This window comes from Tetrao urogallus (genome assembly GCF_951394365.1).
Source record: "Tetrao urogallus genome assembly, chromosome: 10".
Classification (NCBI taxonomy): Eukaryota; Metazoa; Chordata; class Aves; order Galliformes; family Phasianidae; genus Tetrao; species Tetrao urogallus.
In genome coordinates this window covers 11,722,406-11,746,753 of record NC_136823.1, presented here as the reverse complement: position 1 = coordinate 11,746,753, position 24,348 = coordinate 11,722,406, and the positions used below count along the sequence as shown (strand labels likewise).

Below are 24,348 nucleotides of genomic sequence, written 5' to 3'. Positions count from 1 at the left end.
CTCGCCCCGCAGCCTCCCCGCCGCTAATCCCGGGATCAGCCGCCTGCCTGCTGCCTTTGTGGGGCCGGCGTTGCCCAAATTCCCCGGCCCCGCGCTCGGCGCAGCGCTGCTGCAGTAGCAGCGGGCAGGGGGTGCCGGTGCCGCCCCTCGCCTCTTGGGGGCACCTTTTGGGAACGCCGCCCTGCACGGTAACGCAGCCTCCGGGTGCGGGTGGCCGGGACGCAGAGTCACCCCCGGATTTGGGTGTCACCGGCACAAGGGCTGCCTTCGCTGCCTGCCCCGCTTTAGCATCCCCTGTGGAAACCCGTCCCTGCCCCGCCGCACCGCACCGCACCGCCCCTCCCGCCCCAGTGCCGGGCGGGTTCCCGGTGCGGGTGCCCGCGGCTCGGAGCGGCGCGTGACCGCCTGCCGCCGCCTCCCGCTCCGCCGCAGAGCCCGGCCCGCACCGGCAGCGGCAGCGGCAGCGGCAGGTCAGCGGGGGCTGCGGCGGTACGGGCTTCGGGGCCTCCCCGGGCTGCGGCGGGCGGCGGGAGGCAGCCGGGGACGCGGCAAGGTGAACGGAGCGCGGCGGAGAGGGGCTGTCGGTACCGGGAACACGGGGGATGGGGACACCGGGAGCGGGGACGCCGGGGATGCTGTGTGCGGGCAGCACAGGCACCATGGAGCATCCGCACCGAGGATGGGGACGTTGGGGATGGGGACTGCCGGCACCAGGGCCGCTGCAAATGGGAGCGTTGGGAATGCGGGCTACTGGCACCGGGGACACCGGGAATAGGCCCAGCTGGGATGCAGCCAGGAACCACCCGGGATGGGGCGCAGCTGGGCACGGGCCCCAGTGCAGGGAAACAGGGACAGTCCCCACCCCCAGGCAGCGTCACTCCCATTCACCAACCCCCTGTCCCCGCAGGGTGAAGGTGAAGGCTCACCATGGCTGCAGTGTGGCTTATCACCTGGACGCTGCTCCTGGCTGACAGGGTCTCCACCACGGCCCAGGAGACACTGTCCCCAGAGGAGACATCACAGCAGGGCAGGGTACCCCTGCACGTCCCATCCTGGGGACACATGGGGACACCTCCAGCCTGGGATGCATCGGGGGAGCTGAGTGGTGCTGGGAACATCGAGAGTGAGCGCTGGAGAGGTGGCAGTCCTGTGCACTGGTCTCAACTGCCACAGCTGGGCACTGTCACTAGGACACCTCGGGTGACAGGGGCAAGCCTGGCAGGTGACACAACCCTGGCTGTGGTAGAGGAGTCCTTCACCTGGCAAGGACGAGGGGCCGAAGGCCAGGACAGCTCCAGGGGGAAGACAGAGCTACCTCACAGCTCCACACCAGGGATGGCATCCCCCCAGGTGCCCATAGACACAGGGCCACCCTGGGCAGGTCAGGGGACACTCCCACCTGAGCAGAGTGCATCCCTGCCAGGCAGCACTCCCAGCCCTCAGCCAACCATGTCCACTATTGCCCTGACCCCAGAGCCAGCAGTGGGGACCGGAGCAGTGACAGCAGCCACACACACCTGGGGACAGCCAGCAGCTGCGAGCAGCAGCAAACAGGGACTATGGGGTCACCTCAGCACTGCTCCTGCCTCCACCCTGGGGGAGCACAGAGCCCCATCCCATGGGCTGTCACCCAAGATGGCACAGGAGGTGAGGGCTGAGACCTGGACTTGGCTGCTGCCTGCGCATCAGAGAAGCACACGCAGAGCCCCACTCAGCAATGCCACTGCTGGGGATGTGGCACCTGCCAGGTCAACAAGACTGCGGGACCCCCAGCCCACCCTCAGCACCAGCATCACACCGCCGCCCATCTCCAGCACGTCCCCCCCTGGCACCTCTTATACAGGTAGGAGCTGGCAAGATGCACAGACACCCCACAGTGACTGAGCCCTGGGTGCCACCTGTCCTCTCTCTCACAGGGCTGTTCCCTGAGCAAGATGTCGGCTCCCCGCAGCGAGTCCGGGGCGCTGTGGGGCATGGCAGCATCCCCAATGCCACCGAGGTGACCGTGCCCACAGTGCGCCCCACAGCAGGGACACCATCCAGCACCAGGCGCTCAGGTGAGCTGCAGTGTGGACAAGCACCGTCCCAGCATGGGGTCTGGGGGGTGACCACCAGCTGGGCGAGGGGATGGCAGCTATCTTGGGCTGAGGTGCCACCTTCAATCAGGATTGTGCCCAGCGATGGCCCTAATCTACTGCCTATAGGGATTATCGCGGTTAGAGCCAGGCAGGAGGGGGCTTCCCTGTGGGGTCAGAGACAGTGCACTCAGCTGGAGCATTGGCCATCGCAATAGATCCACATATGGGGCACCCCACTAACGAACAGCCCTCTCTCTACCTGCAGACGCCGCAGGGACGCAGCCCCCTGCTGCCAGCAGCACCGCAGTCCCCTCAGCCACGTGGCAGCAGGGAGTGGTATGGGTGACAACGCAGCGCGCCCCATGGCGTCCCATGAAGCCGGAGCCCAGCGAGCCCTCCTCAGAGCCCAGCATCTGTACGGGGGCTTCATGCACTGCTGGGAGCTCCAACACGACAGCAGCGGGCTGGGCTGAACTACGCCGTCCCCTTCGCATCGCCTGGGCCGTGCACGCCTATGTGGGGGCCGCGCTGTGCCTGCTGCTGGCACTGGGCTGCACAGCGGGGCTGGGGGGGACCATCCTGCAGCGGCCACCCCACTGCGCCCTACTGCTGGGCACCACGGGGCTGCTGCTGGCCGCCAGCCTGCTGCGGGGCACCTTCCTGCTGCTGGATCCGTATGGGGCACGGGGCCGGCTGCCGCCCCGCTGCACACTGCTGCTCTGCTCCGTGCCCTTCACGCTGCTGCTGGGAGCCTTCGCTCTGCTGCTGGGCCGCCTGCAGCGCATGGCACAGCTCTGCCTGCTGCCCCCCTCCTTGGGGGGGCTGCCCGCGCTGGGGGTCACGGCCGTGCTGCAGTGCCTCGCCCCTGTGGCGGCCGATCTGCTGTGGCCACGATGGGGTTTAGGCGCAGGGTTAGCGCTGCACGGGGTGGGCTGCGTGTTTGCCACACTGCTGCTCCTGGGGGGGCTGAGGGGCGGCTGGCGGGGGTCCCGTCGCGAGGGGCTGCGATGCGGGGCACGGGCGCTGCTGGCAGCGGGGCTGCTGGGCGTGCCGTGCTGCGCGCTGCAGCTGCTCAGCGCCGCGTGGTTGCGGGGCGGCGTGGGCCCGGCCGGGCGCTGCGGGTGGCCCTGCTGGGCGGCAATGGGATGGATGCGGGTGGGAGAGGCGGGCGTAGGGCTGGCAGTGCTGCTGGGGGCGGCCGAGCCGCTGTGGCGGGGACGGAGGGAGGAGGCCGCGGGGCACTCGTGCTGGGCCAAAGCCGTGCGGTACTTCTGCGCCGGGCGCAAGGCCCAAGCGCCCGAATATCCCAACAACTGCTATGAGCATGCGCCCACCGGAGACATCTCCAAGAGCCTCATCCGCAACCCGGCCGAGCAGCTCCCGCTGCGGGCGCTGAAGGACAGCAACGCGGCCGTGGCTGCGGGGACGCCGGGCCTCAGCCCCAAGTGCCCCAACGTGGCGGTGGCAGCCATCCGTGAGCACGGCTCTTCGGCCTCGCTGGGCGAACTGGTCTTCCGCCCGCCATCCCCCATCGACCTGCGGCGCAGCATCGACCAGGCGCTGTGCCGCCGGCACCTGCTGCGCGAGGGGCTGTTTGGGCGGCCGCGCCGCGGCTCCGGGGCCTCCATCCGCACCTTCGAGCCCCAAACCAGCATGGTGCGCTGCAGCTCCCTGACCGAGCTGCCCCGCGGAGAGGCCGATGTCTCCGTCAGCTCCATGGAGAGCTTCTCGCTGAAGATCAGCTGGAACCCGTGGCGGCACGGCCTGTCCTCGCCCGACAGCTTGCCGTTGGAGGAGGCGCCAAGCCGGGTGCAGCTGCTGGCCCACCAGGAGACCCCCCCGGCCCTGCAGCCCCCCAGCTCCGAGCCTGAGGCGCGGCGCAGCTTCCTGGCGCTCAGCAGGCAGGTGGACGCCCGCAGCCTCTCCAGCGACACCATTGAGCTCTGAGGTGTCACCTCGCACAGCCACATCCCCTCCTGCTGTGACCCTCAGCCAGCTCCGTTTGTGCCAAAAAAAGAGAAATAAAGTTTATGACCCAACCAGGAGGCCCCTGCGCCCTGTGCCCCCCAGCAGCCATGGTGGGTGTGCAGAGCTTTAATTCCTGAGATACACACACAGATATGAGCACACCTCGACGGACGGACAGACCACGGACGAATGCGACTGCCACGTGCATGCATCCAGAGAGGCCCCCCCAGGACCAGCGTTGAGCTGAGGGCCACTGCCACCCCCCAACCTCCCCAGCCACACTCGCCCTGTCTGGGGACACAGGGGCTGGGGAGGGGAAGCACAAGGGCTCTGCCCTGGGAACACAAGGAAGAGGATTTAGGGATGGGGAGCTGAGCTTGGGGTGGGGGGACCCTGCCCCCCCTTCTCCTCTCCCTATCCTCCGTGCTGTGCTGGGAAGGGGGACCACAATCCCTATGGCAGAATGCCCCAACACGCAAGAGGTGGGGGGCAGCATGCTGTGCCCCCTCAGCAGTGCTGCACCTGCAGGACCCCACTTCTGCATAGGACAAGGTGGGGAGGACGAGGTCCCTACTCTTACCAGTGGGGGGGTACATGCAGGGCCCCACGCACAACCCCCCGCTCACAGCTATCTGCCCTTCATGAAGCCATCCAGGACGCGGTCGCTGCGATCGGACAGCCAATAGCCGGCCATGGCGGCCACGGCACCGATGAAGATGGCGGTGAACACCATGTCACCCTTGGCAGCCAGCGTGGCCAGGGCGCAGATCATCACCCCGAAAAACATCTGCTGCAGCACCACCACCTCATCATCCGTCACATCATCAAAGAATCCTTTCTCTGGGGCATCTGCAGGGATGACAATGGTGGGTGAGGGCATCCCTCCGTGCCCCCCTCCCCAAACCCGTGCCATACCGGGGGGTTTGTCCTCCACACACTGCCCATCCCTGCGCACGTGGCCCGGGGCGCAGATGCAGCGATAGCCGCCCTCCGTGTTCTCGCACACCTCCTGCAGCCCTGTGCAGATGGGCTCCTCGCTGCTGGTGCACTCATCCACGTCTGCAGGGAGCGCCCAGGTAGTGGCGTGGGGGCACTGGGCACCACATCCCCCCTACAGGTGTGCCAAGAGCACTCACCCAGGCACTTGGCCCCATCCCGCCGGTAGCCCTTGTTGCACTTCTTGCAACGCGCCGGCCCTGCGCCCATGCAGCCGATGCAGGCAGTAGAGCAATCTGCAGCGTATTGAGGAGGGAACAGAAAGGAAGATGGGGGGCTGCCACAGCTGAAGGGGGCCATCCCATATTGCCACCTCATTGCTACCCCGCTGCCCTCGCACCTCGGCACTCGTAGGAGCCCTCAGTGTTGACACAAAACTGGTTGGCCCTGCAGTGTGCCATCTCCGTGCCGCACTCATCAATATCTGCGGATCAGAGGCAATGAACCCACGGCACTCTCCCGGGACCCCCACCCCAATATCCAGCCCCACATCTCTGTGCACCAACCGATGCAGCGGTGCTCGTGCAGCACCCAGCCCCTCTTGCAGCGCAGGCAGCTGGAGTCCTCTGGCCCTGTGCAGCGCCCGCAGGCCGGGTAGCACTCTGCAAGGGTGGGCACAGGGTGGTGAGCACAAGGTGGTGGGCACAAGGTGGTGGGCACAAGGTGGTGGGCACAAAGCCCTCAGTACAACACAGCACAGTGCTTACCTGCACACAGCAGCTGGCTCTGGTTGCGTGATGCCTCATAGTAGCCATCTCCACACTCGGCACAGAAAGGACCTCCATAGCCGGGGCTGCAGACGCACAGCCCGGTGCCACCCCGCGTCCCTTCTCCATCACAGCGCCCATTGCCACTGCAGGGTTGCTGGAGGCCACCGGCACAGGCTGTGAGGACATGGGAGGGAAGGTGAGGACACGGGGCACCTCCCTTCCCATTCCCCTGTGCTCACTGCAGGACTTACGCAAGCAGTCAGGGCCATAGGTGCCCGGTGGGCAGCACAGCGCCAGGCGCTCCATGCACAGCCACTGGAAGAAGTCGGGGTGCTGCTGTCGCCTGGGGACACACACACAATACTCAAGCCCTGTGCCCCCCTGTATGCCATCCCTCAGCCCCATGTCCCCCACTCACTCGTGGAACCACCATTGCTCCACGTGCTCCTCGCTGCGCTCCAGCAGCTGGTGGCAGGCAAAGTCCTGGGGGGGACACACGCTCTCCAGCACCTCCAGCAGCCGTGTCTCACTGTGGGGTCATGCTGATGGTTACGGAAGATCTCCGAAGGCTGTCCCCACAATGTGCACCAGCTCACCTGTGCTTGTACTTGGCCAGCTTCTCCTCCTCCCAGGCCGTGTTGCCCCCACCGAAGCCTTCGTGCTCCGTTTGTTCCATTCCCTGGGCATGCAGGGGGCCCAGACACCGTAGGACCCCACAGCTGAGCCCTCCCAACATGGATACAGCCCCCACACAGGGTTACCCTCAGCCCACTTCCCCAGGACTGTCCTCCCCTGCACTCTGTCATTCCCAGGCCATCCCCCTGCCTCCCCCCAAGAGCCATATCACCTCTTGCATCCCCCCAGCCACATCACCCATCCCCTCCCAAACCATGTCTCTCCTCATCCCCCTCCACCAAACCATGCCACCCCCTGTGCCCTGCACGCCATCACCCCGTTCTTCCCCTCCCAGCACCGCCTACATAATCCCCACGTTATCTCCCTGTAAGATCCCAGCTCAGGTTGTCAACCTCCCCCCCAGATATCACCAACGTGGCCTATCCATCACCACGTCTCTCATCACCTCCATACACCCCACCCCACCACCCCCGTGCTCCCCCTCCCCATCTCACCGCCATGCTGTCCTCCCCCACCCTTTTCCCCCCCCCCGCCCCAGCTCCGCACCCTGCTGAAGCTCTCGGCGAGGCCGCGGCAGGCTCGGCAGGGCTCGGCCCCGTCCCCCGGGGGGGTCTCACTGCCCGCTGCTCCTAGGAGGACCCCCCCGAGGAGCGCGGCCCCCAGCAGCGCGGCCCCGAGCCGGGCCCCCCCGCGTCCGCCCGGCAGCGGCAGCAGCGCGGCCGCCAGGCGCCGCCGCGGCCCCATCCTCCAGCCCCGCCCCTCGGCGTGCGCCGCGCCCGCTGACTCAGCTCCCACCTCCCTCCGCCAATCGGCGCCGCGCGCCACGCCCCGCCCCTCATCCCGCAGCCAATCCGTACAGCCCTCCGGGAGCCGCCTTAAAGGCGCCACCGCCCTTTTTTCACAGCCACACCAAGGACTTCGGGCCACATCGCTCTTTATTCACCCAGTGCCCTCCGCAGCCTCTCGGCCACCGCGGCCGCGTGGAGCTCCAGCCGGCAGCCACGGCGCCCCGCCAGCGCCTGCAGAAAGCCCACGGCCTCGCTGGGCAACACAAAGGCTGGGGCTGCCCGCAGCACTTGGGGCACTGATGTCACTGCGGGCTCCAACCGGGCCACCACGTAGCGCCCAGCGCCCGCAGACAGCACCGGGATGGCACAGGACAGAGCTGCAGCAAAGGCTTCGCATGGTTCCACCTCATTGCCGGGGTCGTGCGGGGGACTGGGGCCACTAGAAGCGTCCCCAGCCCTTGACACACCCCCGGCGGCATCCTCCCACCGCCTGGCAGCAGCCTCAGCCGCCGGGGACAGGAGGAGGACGACAGTGTCCCCACCCCGCAGCGCCTTCTGGTGCAGCGCATGCAGCCACGGCAGCGGCCCCCAAGCCGCCACCCCACTGCCACCGCCTGGCGCAGCCACCACCGCCATCCCCATCGGGCGCAGGGCTGCTGCCAGCGCGCAGGCTGCACGCTCTGCCACCGGCTCTGCCGCATGCAGGAGGAGTGCGCGGCGTCCCCGCAACGGGGCTGTGGGACAGCATCAGTGGTGGCCCCCAAGAACCCCACGGGGGTGGCCCCATAGGGGACTCAGCCCCACAGAGTGATCCCCACTACTCACCCTTGGAACCACGCCCAGTGCGCAGAGACTTGAGCCAAACTGCAGGGAACAGAGAGGGTGACACAGTGCTGAGCATGCAATTTTGGCCACGTGCAGCCCCACTGTGCTCACCCTTCATGTCCTCCTTCTTCAGCAGCAGCAGCAGCAGGATGCAGGCGGCACACACCAGCACCCCCAGCCAGGCCAGCGCCCAGCGGGCACGCATGTCTGTGGGGCACAGCGTCACCACCTATCCCATACCCCTGGCACCTGCAGCATCCCTTCCTTTTACTCACACTTGTGCATGGGACAAGCCCACAGTGTGACCCCACTGCCGTTTTCAGGACGCCAGAGCTGTGGGCACAAGGACACATCACACAACGTCACGTGCCGGCCCATCAGTGCCTGCCAGATGCTGCCCATGCACTGACCTGCATACACTGCCCCGATGCCACGTCCTCCTGCAGCTGTTGCTCCAGCAGCCCCGGGCGGCCGGCTTCCTGCAGGGGGTACAGCTGAGCCAGAGGCATGGTGGCAGTACCCTCAGCCACAGGGACCAGGGGGACCCTCGACCCTTACCACGGCAGCAAAGCTGGCGAGCGGTACGCAGTTGCCCCGCTGCAGGGCGCAGAGTGATGTGTTCCCTCCAGGCTCCATCACCAGGATGTCGTCTGCATGGCCAGGCAGCACTCCAGGGTGCTCACGGTCCCGCAGGCACTGTGTCAGCCGGACCCTCCCGCTGCTCCTCACCTGCAGGAGAGAACTAATTGGATAAGATGGCGGTGGAGTAACTGTGGGGCAGCCACGGGGCGAGGATGCCTGCTACCTGCACACAGAGATTGGGGTGTGGCTGCAGCGCTTGGAACTCCTGTGGTCCCTGCAGGCAGAGGGCAGCCCATCAGTGCCATGCATCCCTTTGGCATGTCCTGGCTCCACGAGGATGCTCACCTGCCCGGTGACAGGCTGCTGCAAGCCGGGCAGGGCATGGCACGGCGCAGCAGGTGCCGGGCTCCAGCAGGGCACCAGCTCAGCTGGGAGGTCGCAGGGTGCGGAGACAAAGCAGGTGAATGTTTGCCCCACATCATGCAGCACCAGCTGGGTCTGCACCCACAGTCGCTCCCACGCTGCTGCATCTGCATGGGGAGAGGGGTCTGTGCGTGGGTTCCCGGGGGTCTCGGTGCATCACCATGGTGCGTCTGCCCATGTCCCAGTATCCCTATGGATGTCCCACCCCAGTGTTGGTACCATGGGAGAAAGGGCACAGGGTGGCACGCAGCGGGTCCTGGATCTCCGGCCAGACCTGTGGGTGGAGAAGAGAGAGCAGAAAAACGATTTAGGGTGCCCGTGTTGTTCACACCCAGCTGGCCCCCCTGGGATGGTGACACCTTCCCACCTCCCGCTGTGTCCCTGCCGCGCCCAGCCCGGCTCCTACCTGCAGGCAGAGGCAGGGCAGCACCTCCTCCAGTGGCACGCTGTAGTTCATGGGCCCACTCTGTGACCAAGAGTGAGACGTGGGTCACCCCACAGCACACCACCCCACAGCGGGGTGACGGCAGCAGTGTTGGGATAGGAAGGGGCAGGCACTCACTGCCGTCACTACGCGTCCCGACCCGCTGGCACCGTGGCTGTGGTTGTGGTAGAGCCGCAGGGTATAGTTGAGCTCCACTGTGGCCACCTGCACCTCCACCAGCACTGCCGTCAACCCCGTCGACACCTGCAGCCTGGGCACTGCATGCGGGCGGCTCAGGGCACCCTGTGCCAGGTGCCCCAATGCCTCCCACACCAGCGGCACGGCCAGCTGGGAGCCCAGCACGGAGCCACGGGCACCTACCTTGGCACTGCGGGATGGCAGCCCGGGCAGCGGGCCACGAGCAGTCTGCAGGAATAGTAAATAGGGTGAGAGGGCGAGGAGGCGTGGGGCGGCGCAGCAGGGCCGGGGCTCACCTGGCAGCCGCCTCCTCTGGCTCAGCCGGCGGCGGCCGCGTGCGCTGCCGTAGGCGGCGACGTGCAGCTCCGAGCCCAGCGGTGCCTCGAAGCAGCGGAACCGCACCGAGCCCTGCGCAGGAAAACCACAGCGCCGTGCCCACATCCCACGTGCCACGGTCCCGGCCCGCCCCCCCGCCCGACCGCGGCGCAGACGTACCAGGGGCCGGCCGGGCAGAGCGGAGGATGCGCGGACCTCCACGGCCACGCAGCGGGACGAGGCGAACCCGTGAGCGGAGAGCAGCAGCAGCGCCGCGACGTCGCGCCGGGGCGAGGCGGCCGTCCCCGCGTCACCGACACCATCCTCGGGCTCGAGGCCCAGGCGCAGCCGTGCCCGCAGACACGGCGAGCAGCCGCCCGGCTCCGCGCAGCGCAGCGCCGGCTCCAGCCGCAGACCCAGCAGCGCCAGCCCCGGGCCCGGCGCCGCGGGCTCCGTCCCGCACAGCACGTCGGCGTCTGCGGGGGCAGAGCGGGACCGAGTCAGCGCCGCTCCTCTCCGCCCGGCAGCGGGGCCGCGGCGCGGGCACTTACCGAGCAGGCGGCAGGCGAGGCCCTGCGGGCAGGAGGCGTGAGGACGCGGCCCGGCCCCGCGGCCCCGCTGCCCCCGCCACGCCGACACACCTGCGAGCAGATCACGGCGTCGCGGGGAGCCCCGCGCACGCCCGCCGCCAGCAGCAGCAGCAGCAGCAGCAGCAGCCGCCCCGGGGCGCGCCCGGTGGGGCCGGGGCACCCCATGGCCCCGGCCCCACGGCCCCGCTCCCAGCCCACGGTCCCCGCCGCCGCCACCACCGCTGACTCCCGCTTCCTGCTCCGCTCCCGAGCTCCCGGGACCGCCCCGGGGTGGGGCCTGCCCCGCTCTGCCCCGCACGGATCCCGCACACCGGGCTCCTGCGGTCGCGTGGAGCGGCGCGGCCCGGTTTGCCCCCGACGGGCGCGGGGTTGCGGTGCTGCCGGGGCCCGCCCAGGGGTGAGCGCACCGGGCCGGCAGCCCCAAAGCACCAGAGCAAGCGACGCGGGGAAACGTAAACAGCGCTTTTATTCCATTCGACGCAGCCACGACCAGGCGCGAGGAGCCCGTCTGGGCCCTGCCGGGCACCCCGCCGTCACAGGAGCTGCCCAGCCGCCTCTCCCAGCCGTGGCCGCCCCGTGCGAGGCCCGCTCTCTCCTCCGTAGCAGGCCCTGCCGGAAGCCCGGCTGCCCAGCCCCAGGGCTGTGCCCGTACTCCAGCCCCGCTCCGTTCCGTTCCGGGCCGCTCTCCTGCAGCCGCTCGTTCAGCCCGGCTGCATCGAGTGCCTCCGTCCTCCGTGTGGCCCCCGGCCCACGCTCTGCCCGAGCTCAGCCCCGCTGCAGACGCTCAGGTACCGGCAGGCTGAAGCGGGGAGCCCGCCCCCCCCCCGGAGCCGCCTCCCGCCGCCCCCTTGCCGGCCTCAGCCTCCAGCAGCCGGAGCAGCAGCCCCTCGGCCCGGCCGCGGAGGTGCCGGCAGGAGGGCGGGGAGCCGCCCCGCAGCGCGCCCAGCAGGCCGGGCAGCTCCTGGGGCAGGCGGTAGGTGGGCAGGGGCCGCAGGGGCCGCGGCACGTCGCGGGGGCTGCAGAGCCGGCTGAAGTACACCAGCACCCAGCCCCGGCCTCGCCCCGCCGCCCCCAGCTCGCCCTGCAAGCACGCCATGGCCGCCCCGAAGACATCGTGTGCGTCGCGGGGCTCCCCACCGCCTTCACCCCCTCGCCATAAACGGAAGAGCCGAGAGCTGCCCCGGCTCCAGAGCAGCAGGACGGTGCCCCGCTCGCGGCCCACGTGGCTGCGCTGAGCATAGAGCCAGGGCAGGGCCCCCGCCTGCCCCACACCGCCCGCTTCCCACAGGTCCAGGCGCACCTCGCAGCCCAGCCCCACGCGCAGCAGCTCGGCCAGGGCGCACACCAGTGCCAGGTGCTCCTCCGAATCAGGAGAGTACAGCAGCAGCACCGGGCGGCTACGTGCTGCCTCACCTGCAGGACAGAGGGGACAGCAGTGACTGCCCTGCTCTGAGCAACCTCAGTGGAACTGCAGCGTCCCACCGCCCCGGGACCTTCCCCCTGCCTGGAGCGTCCCAGCCCTCGGGGTGCCCCGGCCCTTGCCCAAACCGCTGCCTCTCACCGTTAGGCATCCTCCAGGTGCTGCGGCAGTTCAGGAGCAGCACGGTCACCACCAGCCCCAGGGCCAGCGCCAGCCCCAGCAGCCCAAAGTGCCTGTGTGAGACTGGGAGAGGTGCAGTGAGCGGGCAGCCATGACACACTGCCCGATCCCCACCAGCCCTGGGGCTCCGCTCACCATCAGGACAGAGCAGCTGCTTGCGGGCGAAGCGCACATCTGAGCGCCAGACCTGGGTGGGGAGATGGATGAGCGGGGCAGGATTTGGGATTTGGCCCCCCACCCTGATGCGGGCAGCACAGCGGGGCTGGGGGTCACCTTACCAACACGCAGCTGCCCAGGATCTGCACCGGCAGCAGCAGCGCCAGCTCCCCTGGAGCAGAGCTCTCTGGCTGCAAAACACGAGGCAGGGTCAGTGTGGCAAAGCTTGCCCCCCTGAGCTCCCCTGTCCTACATCACTCACCCGCGTGACGGTGTAGACAGGAGCCTCAGGCTCACAGCGCCCGCCCCGGCGCTGGCACAGCGCTGCGCTGAAGGACGCGGGGACACGGGAGGTGAGGCACAGGCGGAGCTGCAGTCCCCTGGCACTCAGGGACACGTTCCAAGCAGTGTCTGGTAAAGAGAGAACACACACTGTAGCACGATGGGGTGCCTGAGGGGGAAGAGACAACATCCCAAACCCATGGGCTCACCTGTGCGGTGGGGGCACTCCACGTGGCTGCTGTTCCCATAGGAGAACTGAGGAGGGGACATGGGGTCACCTGTGCACCCTGTCTGGCACCTTCCCAGCCGGTACCGCCCCGGGGGCTTACCCTGAAGCAGAGCAGGGGGTGCACATCCACACTGTCCAGTGTGTACGCCTGGCAAGGGACAGTGAGAGTGTCACCATCTGTCCCCAGGCATGCACTGCACCCTTGGACATCCTGGGGTCCAGTGGGTGCCCTGCAGCCATGTCCCCTCACCTGATCCTCCTCACTTGCCGTGGAGTTGGGGACACTGTGGCACGGTGCAGCTTCAGCTGCCGCCTCCCTCCAGCACAGGGTGGCCCGGGGATGCAGGGGACAGCTGGCACTCAGCACCATGGCCATCTGGTCCTTGCTGCTGTAGTCATGGAAGTGCACTGAGGACCATAGGTCAGGGCCATCTGTGGGGATAAGATCAGTAGGGTGGCCAGGAGACAGTGTGCCCTCCCCAGGGTCCCTTCAGGCACTCACAGGCGTCCGGCCGCTCACGGAAGGGGCAGCGCTTGCTGCGCAGGCTGTCACGGTGTGGATAGGAGGCCTGGGGAGCAGAGCACAGCACCATGTGTCTGCCACCCGCGTCCCATCGCTGTGCGGATCAGCGCGCACAGGGGTGCAATGGGGATCACACCTCAACACAAAGGCAGGGCACCAGGAACTCATACGGCAGTGAGACGTGGTGGCCGCCCGGCACCAGGAGCTGCAGGCACAGAGGGAATGTGAGGATGCTGGGAATGCAGGGACCCCCGGGGACCGCATCCCGCTGGCTGCTACCTGGCGGTGGAAGGGCTGTGGCAGTTCCTCACACTCCAAGGCCAGCTGATGGCACAGCCGCACCACCAGCGCAGGGCCTTCGGGCACAGCCACCTCGATGGCCCGCACTTCAGGGAGCCAGGTGTGGGTGAAGACGGGCCCTGGGAGCACAGGGAGGGTCAGTCAGTGCCAACCCTTACAAGCACCCCATTCCCTTCCAGCCTTACCCTGCAGCTGGATGGCAACCACGTGGCTGCGGCTGATGGCCAGGCCTCTGTCAGGGATGGTATGCAGGGTCACCAGGACCCGCCGCCCACTTTCCGCCGGGAAGCAGTCGAACTGAACCTGCCACTATGGGGAGCAGGGGGTGAGCGCGGCCCCACCGCCCATCCCCATCCCTGCGGCGTGCCCCGCACTCACCGGCACATCGCCTGGTGCCTGGTGCCGCTGCCACACCTGCAGCCACCCAACCCGGTTAGAGCCCAGCTCCAGGAAGTCAAGCTGCAGCCCGTGGATTCCTGCAGGATGCCAACGGCTGCTGCTGACACGGGTGGGACGATCCCGCGGCCGGGGTGTCCCCTGCCAGGGTTCCCCCAGAGGACAAGGGGGGCCCATCCCTGAGAACAGCCTGTACCTGCAGCCGGGACGGCCAGACGCACCCGCAGGCAGGGCTGGCAGGGCAGCGAGGGCTGGCACAGCCGCGCCGTGCTCAACGCCAGGGCGGGCGGGGTCAGCGGTGGCCCGGTGGGGTCTCCCCGGCGGCAACGGGGCCGGGTCAGCGTGCTGTCGGCTGCCGGGAGAGGAGAGGAGCCGTGCACGGGGCCATGCCTTGCACCGGGAGAGTCCTCGCGAAGGGGATCCCCGCACACCGGAATGGCCCGGCGAGGGAGATCCCCACACACAGAGATCCCTTACGAGGGGGAACCCCGCGCACCGGGAACCGCCCCGCATCGCTCCGCTCCAAGCCCAGCACCGATCTCGGCCCCACCGGAGAGCCCCCCACCCTGGCCCGCCCCGCCGCCGCCGCCCCGCACACCGGGAGCACAGCCCCGCGGCCCCACTCACCGTTGGCCCGGCAGTCCTGCAAGCAAAGAGACGGGGATGAGCGCGGCCCCGTCCGCCACCCCCACTCCCTGTTCCCTTTTCCCCGTTCCCATTGCCCCGGCGCTCACGAAGTTGGCGGAAACCCGCGGGCGGGGCACGGCAGGACGGGCGGGCGGCGGCAGCAGCAACAACGCGGCGGCGGCGAGGAGAGCGACGGAGCGCACCGGGCAGCCCATGGCCGAGTGCCGTAGCCGAGCTCCGTTCCCACCTCCGGTGTCGGCTCCCCGCCCCGGGCCGGCCCCGCCGCATTCCTCCGGCAACACGTGCGGCCCCGCCCGCGACCTGATTGCGGCGGCGCAGACACGAGTGGGAAAGCACGGGAGGGGCTTTATTTCCGTACGGTGACACGCGATCGCAGTCCCAGCACCGGGCTCAGCCCCGGAGACCTCCGCACCCGCAGCAGCCGCCCTGCAGCACCACCAGCAGCCCCCAAACGCTCCACGCGTGGCACACAGAGCCTCTACCCAACCCCCCTCATTTCTTCTTCTTCTCCTGCGTGCTGGTGAACCACGAGTCCAGCAGCTTCTTGCTGTAGTAGAGCTGCCAGCCGTGCACCTGGGCGGCCACCACCACCACCAGGTACATGACGGAGACGGCAGAGAAGCCGAAGATGAAGCGGTACGCCTTGCCGTGCCGATAGAGCTGCTGAGCCATAGGGAACATCTCCATGGCCCCGTAGATGAGCGGCGCCACAGAGAAGAGCCCGGCACTGATCATGGACAGCACCAGGTAGCTGATGTTGTTGCGGGGGAAGGAGAGCAGGCCCAGTAGTGAGGGCAGGATGCTGAGCAGGTAGGGGTACTCCCACTGGTAGGGCATGGCCACACGATCGTGGGGCAGCAGCTTGAGGTGCCCCACACACATCTGTGCCAGCAGCAGCAGCCACAGCCCCACGTGCACGTAGGTCAGTTTCTTGATCTCTGACTTCAGGGCCACGCTGTGGGGACACAGCACGGTCACAGCACAGCTGGGACACGGCTCTGTCACAGCCTGGTGGGGTCACAGCCCCATCACGGCCCAGCATCGACACGGATTTGTCAAGGACGTGATGGGCACGTGGCCCGGAGGTGCATCACCCTGTCACGGCCCCGATGAGGGCACAGCCCCGCAGTTTGGGGAGCAGAGGCTCCGTGACACCTACCTCATCTGGTAGTGCGAAGCCACGCGCTCTCGGTGCCGGTAGTCGCTGCCATCAGTGCCGGCAGCACGGGGCCCACCTCGAGACGCCATAGCTGCCTGCAGGGACACAGAGTGAGGGGACCCCAGGGAGGACCCCATGGCCTCCATCCCACCTTCCCGTGACCACCCACCCACGACAGCCGCAGGGACACCGCAGGGCGCGGTACCCCCCGGCCTGCCACGGCCCCCGGGCCCGCCCTCCGCACCTCGCCGCGGGCACCGCGCCCCGCCGCACCCCACCTGCTCACCGGGCTGAGACGCTCTACCCGCACTTCCGGTTCTCTGTGACCGCCGCTTCAGCCCAAACGGCCTCAGGAGGGCGGCCGATCTATACGCCCGGAGGCCCGGCTCTATGGTCAAAGCGGGACGCTACGCCCTGCGGTCCGCCCGCCGCGCAGGCGCAGTGCGGCCATGGCGAATTGCGGCGGTGCCGCGCGCGTGGCGGCGCGCGTGGGGCAGGGGGCGCGCGCCGCGAGGTGAGCTTGGGGGGGGGGGGGGTGGCGAGCGTGGAGTGCTGCTGTGTGTGCACTGCTGTGTGTGTGCACTGCTGTGTGTGCACTGCTGTGTGTGCACTGCTGTGTGTGTGCACTGCTGTGTGTGTGCACTGCTGTGTGTGCACTGCTGTGTGTGCACTGCTGTGTGTGTGCACTGCTGTGTGTGTGCACTGCTGTGTGTGCACTGCTGTGTGTGTGCACTGCTGTGTGTGTGCACTGCTGTGTGTGCACTGCTGTGTGTGCACTGCTGTGTGTGTGCACTGCTGTGTGTGCACTGCTGTGTGTGCACTGCTGTGTGTGTGCACTGCTGTGTGTGCACTGCTGTGTGTGTGCACTGCTGTGTGTGTGCACTGCTGTGTGTGCACTGCTGTGTGTGTGCACTGCTGTGTGTGCACTGCTGTGTGTGCACGGGGCTGCGGAGGTGACACGGTGTGACACGAGTGGGTGCGCTGATGTAGGTGCACGGGAGTCATGGGCTGCTTAGGAACAGGTTCGGAGGCATGGGAGACACGTGGAGTTGCACACGCGTGGGGACATGGAGCGTGGGAGGAGGCGGGGGAGTCTCACGTGTGCCCCATCTCATTCTCCCCGCAGGAAGGGGCGACCACTGGGCCCTGAGGCCGTGCTGGGGCTATTGGAGGCCTCAGTTTTATATCGGGAAGGTAAGGGAGGAGAGGGAGGCTGGACACGGGTGGGTGTCGGGTGATCAAGAGTGGGGTCTGACCCTTCTGCCACCCCACAGGAGCCCTGCTGGCTCTAAGCAAGCCCACTGATCTGCCTGTGCTGGGTGAGTGCTGGGGGGGCTGATTTCTCCAAGAGGAGGCACATCTGGTGCTGACCCCCATACCTCCAGGGCACCCTGGGGAGCTGAGCCTGACCGCGCTGCTGCCTGCACTACGCCGACGCCTGGGGCTGCCTGCAGAGCTGCATGTGGTGAAAGCACCTGCCAGGTATTGGGATGGGTCTGGGATTTGGAATGGGGAGGTCCCAGGGGGGCTCATTGATGCCATGTCCAATAGGGAATGCTCCGGTCTTGTGCTGCTGTCCACCTGCCACCGTGTCACTGAGCAGCTGCAGCACTCCTTCACTGCTGCCCGACGCAGGGGGCAGTTCCCAGCCACCTACAGGTGAGTGCCTCCCCATGAATCTCCCTCCCCAAAAGTGCGAGGCTCTTCCCTCTTATTGTGTCCCTTCAGCGCTGTCACTGTGGGGGTCCCAGCAGAGGCAGAGGGTGAGATCCGTGTGGGGCTGTGCTGGCAGCAGAAAGGGGACACAGCTGTGGTAAGGGGCACATGGGGGAATCTGGGAGGAGTGGGGGGTAGAGGGTGGTGCTGAAGCTGTGCATCCCCCCCCAGGTGGTGGCAGTGCCATCTCCAGGACACCGGAGCGTGACCCGCAGAGAGGTGAAGAGCACCCTGACCCGCTACCGCCTGCTGGGAGCAGCAGGGGGCTGCGCTTTGCTCCAGCTGCAGCCTCGTACAGGTGAGTGCCCCCCCTACACTGCCCCGGTACCACCACCCCGCAGTGCCACCAGCCCTACGTCCTTCCCTCCCTGCAGCTTTCCCCGAGCAGCTCCAGGTGCACCTGACGCTGCTGCTGTGCCCGGCACTGGGTGACCATAAGTACGCATCCCGTGTGGGCACAGTGCTGGGGGAGCCTTTCCTGCTGCCCCCCCAGGAGACCCCCACACCCCGCACGCAGGTAAGCAGCGCGATGGAGGGGAACTGCTGCCCTATGCTGCGCTTTCCTAAAAAAAATTATCCCCCACAGGTGCTGGATGCAGAGCTGATGTCCCGGCTGCAGCTGTCCCCACACCGCCGCCTGCCCCTGCACCTCCACCTGCAGCAGCTGGTGCTGCCCCACACAGTGCTGAGTGCTCCCCCTCCTCCCCACTTCCTGTGCACCCTACGCCTGCTGGGGCTGCCCTCCCCGCCTCTCCCTCCCCATTAAATCTCGGCATGACAACAAACAACATTTATCTATCCCATTTGCGCTCCCCCCATCTTTCCTGTGTAATCTCCCCGGGGGTTGAGTCAGCACTGGTAACCACAGCCTTCTCCTTCCCCGTGACCCAGTTCCCATCTGGAGCGGATGTTGGGGGAGTCTCTGGTGGCCCCAGCTCCTGCCCACAGCCCTGTCGTTTCAGGCGGGGGGGGGCTGACAACATGTCCCTCCCAAAGCTTTCCCAGTGTGAAGGCTCACAGCTCACTCCCACTCACAGATTTATTTCTGCCAAAAGGGGTGGGGGCTTACTGGGCCATCACCACTCCTCTTTGCTCCCCTCTGAGCCCTCCGTCCCTCCTCCGCGCCATGGGGCCGAGTGCTCCGCAGCAGGGGCAGGGGGCTGAGGTGGGGGAGAGCTCCCTGGTGGGGTGTGATGGGCACACGGGAACGGATCCGCAGCCCTCTGAGTCGGGGCAGACTCCCTGGGGGCTGCCTTGGCCGCATCTCCGCAGCATACGGGGGGGCCCTGTCCTCTGCTGCAGCCAGGGAGCAGCGAGGGCGGCGTGGTCTGCGCAGGGAGCTGCCTTCCACCTCCAGCTTCAGCCCCACGTAGTGCACGGTGGGCATGGCTGCCTGTAGGGGGGGGGATGTGGGGAGCACAGGGCTGTGCCGTCCTCCCCACAACCCCCTACCCCCCCTCAGCTCCCCGCCCCACCTGCTTGTAGATGAGCTCAAAGGCTCCTGTGGGGCACTCGGGGTCGTCCCGGCGGTCGATGACAACTCTCAGTGTGTCACGCTGCACCCCGGCACACAGCCGGCTCGTCACCGCCGTGCTGGCCTCCATGGTGGGGCTGGCGTTGATCTCCAGCAGCCAGGGTCGGAAATCCTCACCGAAAATGAAGTCAGCCCCATAGAGCTCAAAGCTGCCCTTACGGCCCCGCACCAAACCCTGCGAGCACCGCACCGCCCGCACCACCGCCGCCTTCATACCCGGCACCATCACCTCGGCCCAGGCACCGGCTTGGCCCCGCTGCGCCAGGTACGCCTGCAGCTGGTGGCACGACCACGTGTTGTCTGCTGGCAGCTGCGGGTGTCGGGACAGCCCCAGGCGGCAGTGCCGCTGCACTGCTTGGTTGCAGAGGTGGACGGCCCTGAGGGGGGAGAGAAGGTAGCCTTCAGTTGGGTACTAGGAAAAATTCTGTGGCAGAATGAGCAGTGAGGCATTGGTACAGGCTGCCCAGGGGGCGGTGGGTCATCATCCTTGGAGGTGATCAAGGATTGCTTATGTGTGGCACTGAGGGACATGGCTATGGGCACGGCGGTGGGCTGGGGTGGGAATTGACGTCTGTGAGAGAGCGGGGGGAGGGAGGGACATACAGAGCGCGGAACTGCACTCACGCATCCAAGCAGTGCAGGGAGAATGGCTGTGAGCAGAAGCGCAGGTAGCACTCGCGGTAGAACCAGATGGTCAGCGGGTTCCAGTCGGTCACCAGGAACCACTGCCGCACGTCGAACTTGGTGCCGAAGATGAGCAGCGGCCGCTCCACGTATTTCTGCACCACCCAGCGGCCCTCCCGCCCCGTGCTGCCCGCCAGCCGCAGCAACTGGTCCAGCCGCGCCACGCACACGATGCCTGCGGATGTGGCAGCACGTAGGGACCCCGTGGCGCGTGGGGACCCCCGGACCACCCCTGGTCCTACCTCTGCCCCGGGACGCAGCCCCGGGTTTGAGGATCCAGACGTTGTGCTCGCCCTCCATGTGCAGTTGGGGCAGCTGCTTTGCCAGGCCCTGTAGCAGGCTGCGGCCCTGTTCCTGCTGTGCCGTGCTCAGCTGCAGCATGGCCCCCTCGCTGAGATATGGGGTGGCTCAGCCACTGCCTTTCCACCCTTCCCCACCCCCTCTGCCGGCACTCACTGCACCACGCGGTAGTAGCCCTGCAGGAAGCTGTCCCAGCTGGGGCTGTGGGGCTGTGTGTCCCTGTCGATGTCCTGGTGGGCCATGCTGTCCAGGTGCCCCCTGCACACCCGCAGCGCCTCCTCCATCAGCTGTGGGGGCAATGGCGGGGCCGGCCCCTCTGCTAGGGGGGGTAGCACAGAGTGAGGGATGGAGCACTGTGCCATGCCTGGGGTGGGGAGCTTGGCACCTCACCTGGAGCATCACTGGGTTTTGGGGATGGCTCCAGCGCTATATGTTCACCCTCAGCCCTTCCCAGGGCTGCTTTGAGCAGGCAACGCGCAGCAGTGAGGCGGAAATCCTCTGCAGTAAGAGAAGAGGCATTGCCCAGCCCAAAGCCACGCTAGGGATGTAGGAACTGTGAGCCCATCCCACATCGGCCCCAAGCTCACCAATGAAGGCCTGGCGCTCGTCCGCAGCACCCAGCCGGTAGCAGCGAGGGAAGAAGGTATCGGGGTCGGCTTGGTCGAACCAGGGCAGGTTGCGCAGGGTGAGGCACAGCCCCTCCTGTGTGGAGAAGGATGGCAGCCCCGGCGTGCACCCTGTGCCCCCCCAGGGAAGGTCCCCGTGCCCCCACCTTGGTGGTAAGGCAGCCCCCTCGGGCATAGTGGTTCACCACCTGGTCCGGCCGCAGGATGCATCTCTCTGCAGCACTGCAGCGGCTGCTCCAGATGAAGTAGGGCACCTGGTCCTGCACCAGGCGGGACTGGGGGGGCAAGGGCCTGAGTGAGGTGGGACCCCGTCCACCCCACATTGTCACCCCTACCCCACTGAAGGATCCCCCTGCATCATGTTGGGGTCTGCAGCCTTCCTTGCTACCATGAGCTCATGGATGTCATCAGGGTTGTCCTTGTCCGTCTGCTCTTCCTTCTCCTCCTCCTCCTCCTCCTCCTCCTCCTCGTTGGGCAGCCACATGGAGCACAGGGACTCCAGGGATGGCTGCACCCCATGCTGTTCTGTGCTGAGCTCGGCATTGCCGCCATCTGCCTCTTGCTGCTGCACCCTGCGGGGTGCCTTTCTCTCCACCCAGCCCCGTGCGCGCAGCAGGCGGCGGATCACAGGGTAGCGGCCCTGCACCGTGAAGATCTTCTTCTCCTGGGTGGGGAGATGCCGTGGCTAAGCTGCCCACCCCGGGGAGCTCAGTCTTTGTGCCAGTTGAAAATGGGTGGCGCTCCGGAGAAGGAGCAGGCCCTCACCTTGATAGCCCTCTCCACCTGCAGCTTGGCCAGCTTCAGCTGCTTGGGGCACAGCCAGGGGCGGCTGCAGTCTGCAAGAGTCCAGAGGCCTGTGGGACAGCCTCAGATGAGCTCCTTTCAGACAGCATATACCCTCATGTTCCCTTGTTCCTGAAGGGCAGGGAGCAGGCACCCACCTGCCCGCACTCTCTGCACCTTGCCAGGTGCCCCTGCCGCAGCATTTGCCACCTTTTCAATCTTCATGCCAGCACCACAGCCTCGCAGCGTTCCCCCCAGGAACTCCCCTCACCAGGCTGTGTGTGCCCACGGTCCTGCTCTCGAGTGGGTGAGTATGGGGCAACCTGGGGGTGAGGGAGGCTGCTAGCAGCTCTGCCTCTCTCCATGCAGCGCAGGGGATCCTCCTGCACTGTGTCCTCACCCAACGGGGATGCAGGGGGCTTCCAGCAGCCCTAAGCCCTACATCCTCTCCTGTGGTCCCGCACCAGCTACTCCCCCATCACCTGAACCTGTGCCACCCCCAATCGCTTCCCTCAGGCCGCTCTGTGCTCCATCCTCCCCAGCACCCACCCGGCCCACACCCACTCCTTCCAGCACCGGCGGGGCTGCCCCCACTGTTTACTGTTGCCGTGGTGCCGCTCCGGGCCCCGCCCCCTTCTGCCCTAGATCCCCGCCCCCCGGCATTCCCTCCCCTTCCCTCCCCCAGCAATACAGCAGGGAACCGGGGCGTACAGCAAGTAACTCTTTATAAAACACAATGCGACAGGACAGGGAGCGGGGCCGCCTGGCCCCGCGTGCGCACAAGCCCGGTCCGCCCCCGCCCCGGCCAGCGAGGAGACGGGTTTGCAGCCAGGGGCCCAGCTTTCCTTCTCCAGAGCAGGAGAGCCCCGGCATGCGGCTCTGCACAGGCACCGGGAAGCCACGGAGTCACGGCACGGCCTAGAACTGCAAGGCAAGACAGAGGGCAGGTGCCCATCAGCACTGGAACGTCCCACGCTACATCTCCCGGCTCTGCCCACCCTCAGCCCACTTGAAGGGTCTCAACACCAGTGGAAAATGCTTACAGGCACTCCCCCACATGTCCCAGGATGGGTACAAACTGCACCAAAGCGCTGCCACCCCCCAACCATGTGGGGGAGGCTTCTGTCTCTGAGGGCCGTGCTCCACTGCTAAGAGAAGGAACATTCACAGAGCCTTACGTTCTTGAGGAATTCCTCTGCCACGATGCGGGCCCTGGCATTGACAGAGAGCTTCATCTCACTGATCTCCTTGTCGATCTCCTCCATGAAATGGATCACGAAATCCACAAGCTTGTGCTTGTACATCTGCTCCGTGTGGAAGTTAGTGATTAGGAAGCTGATGTCGTAGCCCTGAGGAAGAGAGGAGCAGTATGACAGTTATGACAGCACAGCACAGTGACAGCGCAGCCCAGATCTGCAGTGCAGGCCCAAGGAAGCAGAGCTGGGAGCTGCTCTGCTGCCACCCCCTCACCTCCACGGGCTTCCTGCGAAGGATGAAGAAGTTCTCAGCCCTCATCATCATGAAGCGCATGAATTTGTGGCACAGGATCTTCTCGATCTCATCGGCCTGCAGAGAGGAAAGGGAAATTAGACTTCCCCACAGGAGCGCAAGCTGCCAGCCCACCACCCCTCCCCAGCCACTTCGGCCCCACACCTGTTTGACAGCGATGCTGACACGCACGGAGTTGATGGAGCCCTCAATGAGCACCTTCTCCTTCTCGTTCCTGCTAATGATCACTGGCTGCAACAGGAGCTCCTTGCTGCTCCTGTGGGAGCAAGAAAAGGTCACAACTGATCAGCAGGGAAGCACTCACGGCTCAGTGCTCGCTGGCATGAGCACTGCAAGGATCCCGGAGATGCAGAGCGTTTCCTTCACTCCCACATCAGGATCCCCCTCCTGCTCTGCAGCTGCCCCAGCACCTGGCGGGCAGCAGTGGCTGCAGTGCACGGGGTGAAGGATGGGGACTGCAGGGCAGCTCCGGGGCAGGGAGCTGGGGCAGGGAACACTCCTCCACCACTGGGTCTGTGGATGTGGCTGGGGGGGGCTGGCAGGAACCCTACCTGACCTCCACCTCGGGTTTGTTGTGGCGCTCCACTACCTGCGAGGAGAAGTTCTCCAGGCACAGGGCGGCCTGCAGCGTGGCACGCACCGCGTTCAGGTACGGGCGCAGCGTGGCGGTCTGTGGGGCACAGCACAGCGTCAGCGCCTGGGCCCATCCCCATATCCGCCCCCATCCCTACTTCTACCCCCACCCCTACCCCTATCCCTGTAACCATGCCCATCCCTACCCCTACTCCCATCCCCACATCCCTACTCCCATCCCCACGTCCCTACTCCCATCCCCACATCCCTACTCCCTATCCCCATCCCAAACCCTATCCCTACCCCCATGCCCATCCCCACTCCTGCCCAGCTCCTTCTCTCCCAGCCCCAGCCCAGCCCTGCCCGCTTCCCTCAGCCCATTCCCAGCCCATTCCCGCCCGCGCCCCACCATGGTGACGGCTCCGGTCCGGTCCGGGGAAGCGGAACCGGAAGTGGCCGGTCCTCTCTTCCGGGATGCGCGGGAATCCCCAACCCGGCAGGTGGGAGGAGGCGGGAGGTTCCCGCTCCGCGCCCCGCTCCCGCTCGGCCGCCTCAAGGCCCCTCCGCGCCGCACCGAACGCCCTGGGCGCTGCGCGGCGCACGGCAGTGCATCCCGTCAAGGAGCGCGGAGGCGGCGCCTCGCGGCGGCAGCGTAGTCCCACGAGGCCCCCCCCGTGATCTCGCCGGTCTTGGTGCGCTCCTGTCAGCGCTTCCATATTAGGAAAGGAAGAAGGAGAGCCGGCCGAGCCAATGGGCGGCGTGCGCCGGGCGGGGCTGAGCCAATGGGGAGCGCGGGG

The 24,348-nt window shown here is 67.1% G+C and overlaps 8 protein-coding genes across 8 annotated transcripts; 2 read left to right on the top strand and 6 right to left on the bottom strand.

The window, feature by feature from the left end:
* Positions 1-927: 927 nt before the first annotated feature.
* Positions 928-4,025, top strand: PRRT3 (proline rich transmembrane protein 3; the record flags this gene model as incomplete). Its single annotated transcript, XM_079540182.1, has 3 exons — positions 928-1,843; positions 1,917-2,057; positions 2,344-4,025. 3 exons carry the CDS (start codon positions 928-930, stop codon positions 4,023-4,025), a joined length of 2,739 nt encoding a protein of 912 aa, XP_079396308.1.
* A 649-nt stretch (positions 4,026-4,674) lies between these two features.
* Positions 4,675-7,132, bottom strand: CRELD1 (cysteine rich with EGF like domains 1; the record flags this gene model as incomplete). Its single annotated transcript, XM_079540200.1, has 10 exons — positions 4,675-4,895; positions 4,962-5,105; positions 5,183-5,278; positions 5,383-5,466; positions 5,549-5,644; positions 5,750-5,926; positions 6,004-6,095; positions 6,171-6,281; positions 6,349-6,431; positions 6,935-7,132. 10 exons carry the CDS (start codon positions 7,130-7,132, stop codon positions 4,675-4,677), a joined length of 1,302 nt encoding a protein of 433 aa, XP_079396326.1.
* A 191-nt stretch (positions 7,133-7,323) lies between these two features.
* On the bottom strand, positions 7,324-11,249 carry IL17RC (interleukin 17 receptor C; the record flags this gene model as incomplete). The annotated part of the gene is given in 19 exon segments (XM_079540291.1): positions 7,324-7,910; positions 8,002-8,040; positions 8,113-8,208; positions 8,277-8,334; positions 8,412-8,495; positions 8,560-8,730; positions 8,807-8,857; positions 8,929-9,113; positions 9,226-9,280; positions 9,413-9,472; positions 9,569-9,708; positions 9,812-9,856; positions 9,925-10,036; positions 10,124-10,419; positions 10,495-10,516; positions 10,585-10,829; positions 10,832-11,066; positions 11,072-11,142; positions 11,240-11,249. Coding segments are annotated over 19 exon segments (2,562 nt in total).
* A 68-nt stretch (positions 11,250-11,317) lies between these two features.
* On the bottom strand, positions 11,318-14,934 carry IL17RE (interleukin 17 receptor E; the record flags this gene model as incomplete). The annotated part of the gene is given in 17 exon segments (XM_079540188.1): positions 11,318-11,946; positions 12,095-12,196; positions 12,269-12,320; positions 12,412-12,480; positions 12,552-12,700; positions 12,781-12,826; positions 12,901-12,948; positions 13,051-13,232; positions 13,303-13,369; positions 13,460-13,528; positions 13,603-13,742; positions 13,809-13,932; positions 14,002-14,099; positions 14,216-14,371; positions 14,647-14,662; positions 14,754-14,868; positions 14,870-14,934. Coding segments are annotated over 17 exon segments (2,127 nt in total).
* A 66-nt stretch (positions 14,935-15,000) lies between these two features.
* On the bottom strand, positions 15,001-15,915 carry JAGN1 (jagunal homolog 1; the record flags this gene model as incomplete). The annotated part of the gene is made up of 2 exons (XM_079540204.1): positions 15,001-15,622; positions 15,827-15,915. The coding sequence occupies 2 exons, from the start codon at positions 15,913-15,915 to the stop codon at positions 15,160-15,162; spliced, it is 552 nt and encodes a 183-aa protein (XP_079396330.1). The 3' UTR covers positions 15,001-15,159.
* A 360-nt stretch (positions 15,916-16,275) lies between these two features.
* Positions 16,276-18,308, top strand: RPUSD3 (RNA pseudouridine synthase D3; the record flags this gene model as incomplete). The annotated part of the gene is made up of 9 exons (XM_079540290.1): positions 16,276-16,340; positions 16,953-17,020; positions 17,101-17,145; positions 17,212-17,308; positions 17,378-17,485; positions 17,555-17,639; positions 17,714-17,840; positions 17,917-18,059; positions 18,129-18,308. 9 exons carry the CDS (start codon positions 16,276-16,278, stop codon positions 18,306-18,308), a joined length of 918 nt encoding a protein of 305 aa, XP_079396416.1.
* A 273-nt stretch (positions 18,309-18,581) lies between these two features.
* Positions 18,582-21,694, bottom strand: LOC306950066 (tubulin monoglycylase TTLL3-like; the record flags this gene model as incomplete). The annotated part of the gene is made up of 11 exons (XM_079540183.1): positions 18,582-18,935; positions 19,018-19,453; positions 19,701-19,935; positions 20,003-20,151; positions 20,217-20,379; positions 20,451-20,558; positions 20,648-20,762; positions 20,833-20,961; positions 21,075-21,350; positions 21,452-21,522; positions 21,628-21,694. The coding sequence occupies 11 exons, from the start codon at positions 21,692-21,694 to the stop codon at positions 18,582-18,584; spliced, it is 2,103 nt and encodes a 700-aa protein (XP_079396309.1).
* A 693-nt stretch (positions 21,695-22,387) lies between these two features.
* ARPC4 (actin related protein 2/3 complex subunit 4) lies at positions 22,388-24,267 on the bottom strand (the record flags this gene model as incomplete). The annotated part of the gene is made up of 6 exons (XM_079540289.1): positions 22,388-22,393; positions 22,648-22,818; positions 22,940-23,035; positions 23,123-23,234; positions 23,530-23,648; positions 23,956-24,267. 6 exons carry the CDS (start codon positions 24,265-24,267, stop codon positions 22,388-22,390), a joined length of 816 nt encoding a protein of 271 aa, XP_079396415.1.
* Positions 24,268-24,348: the final 81 nt, after the last annotated feature.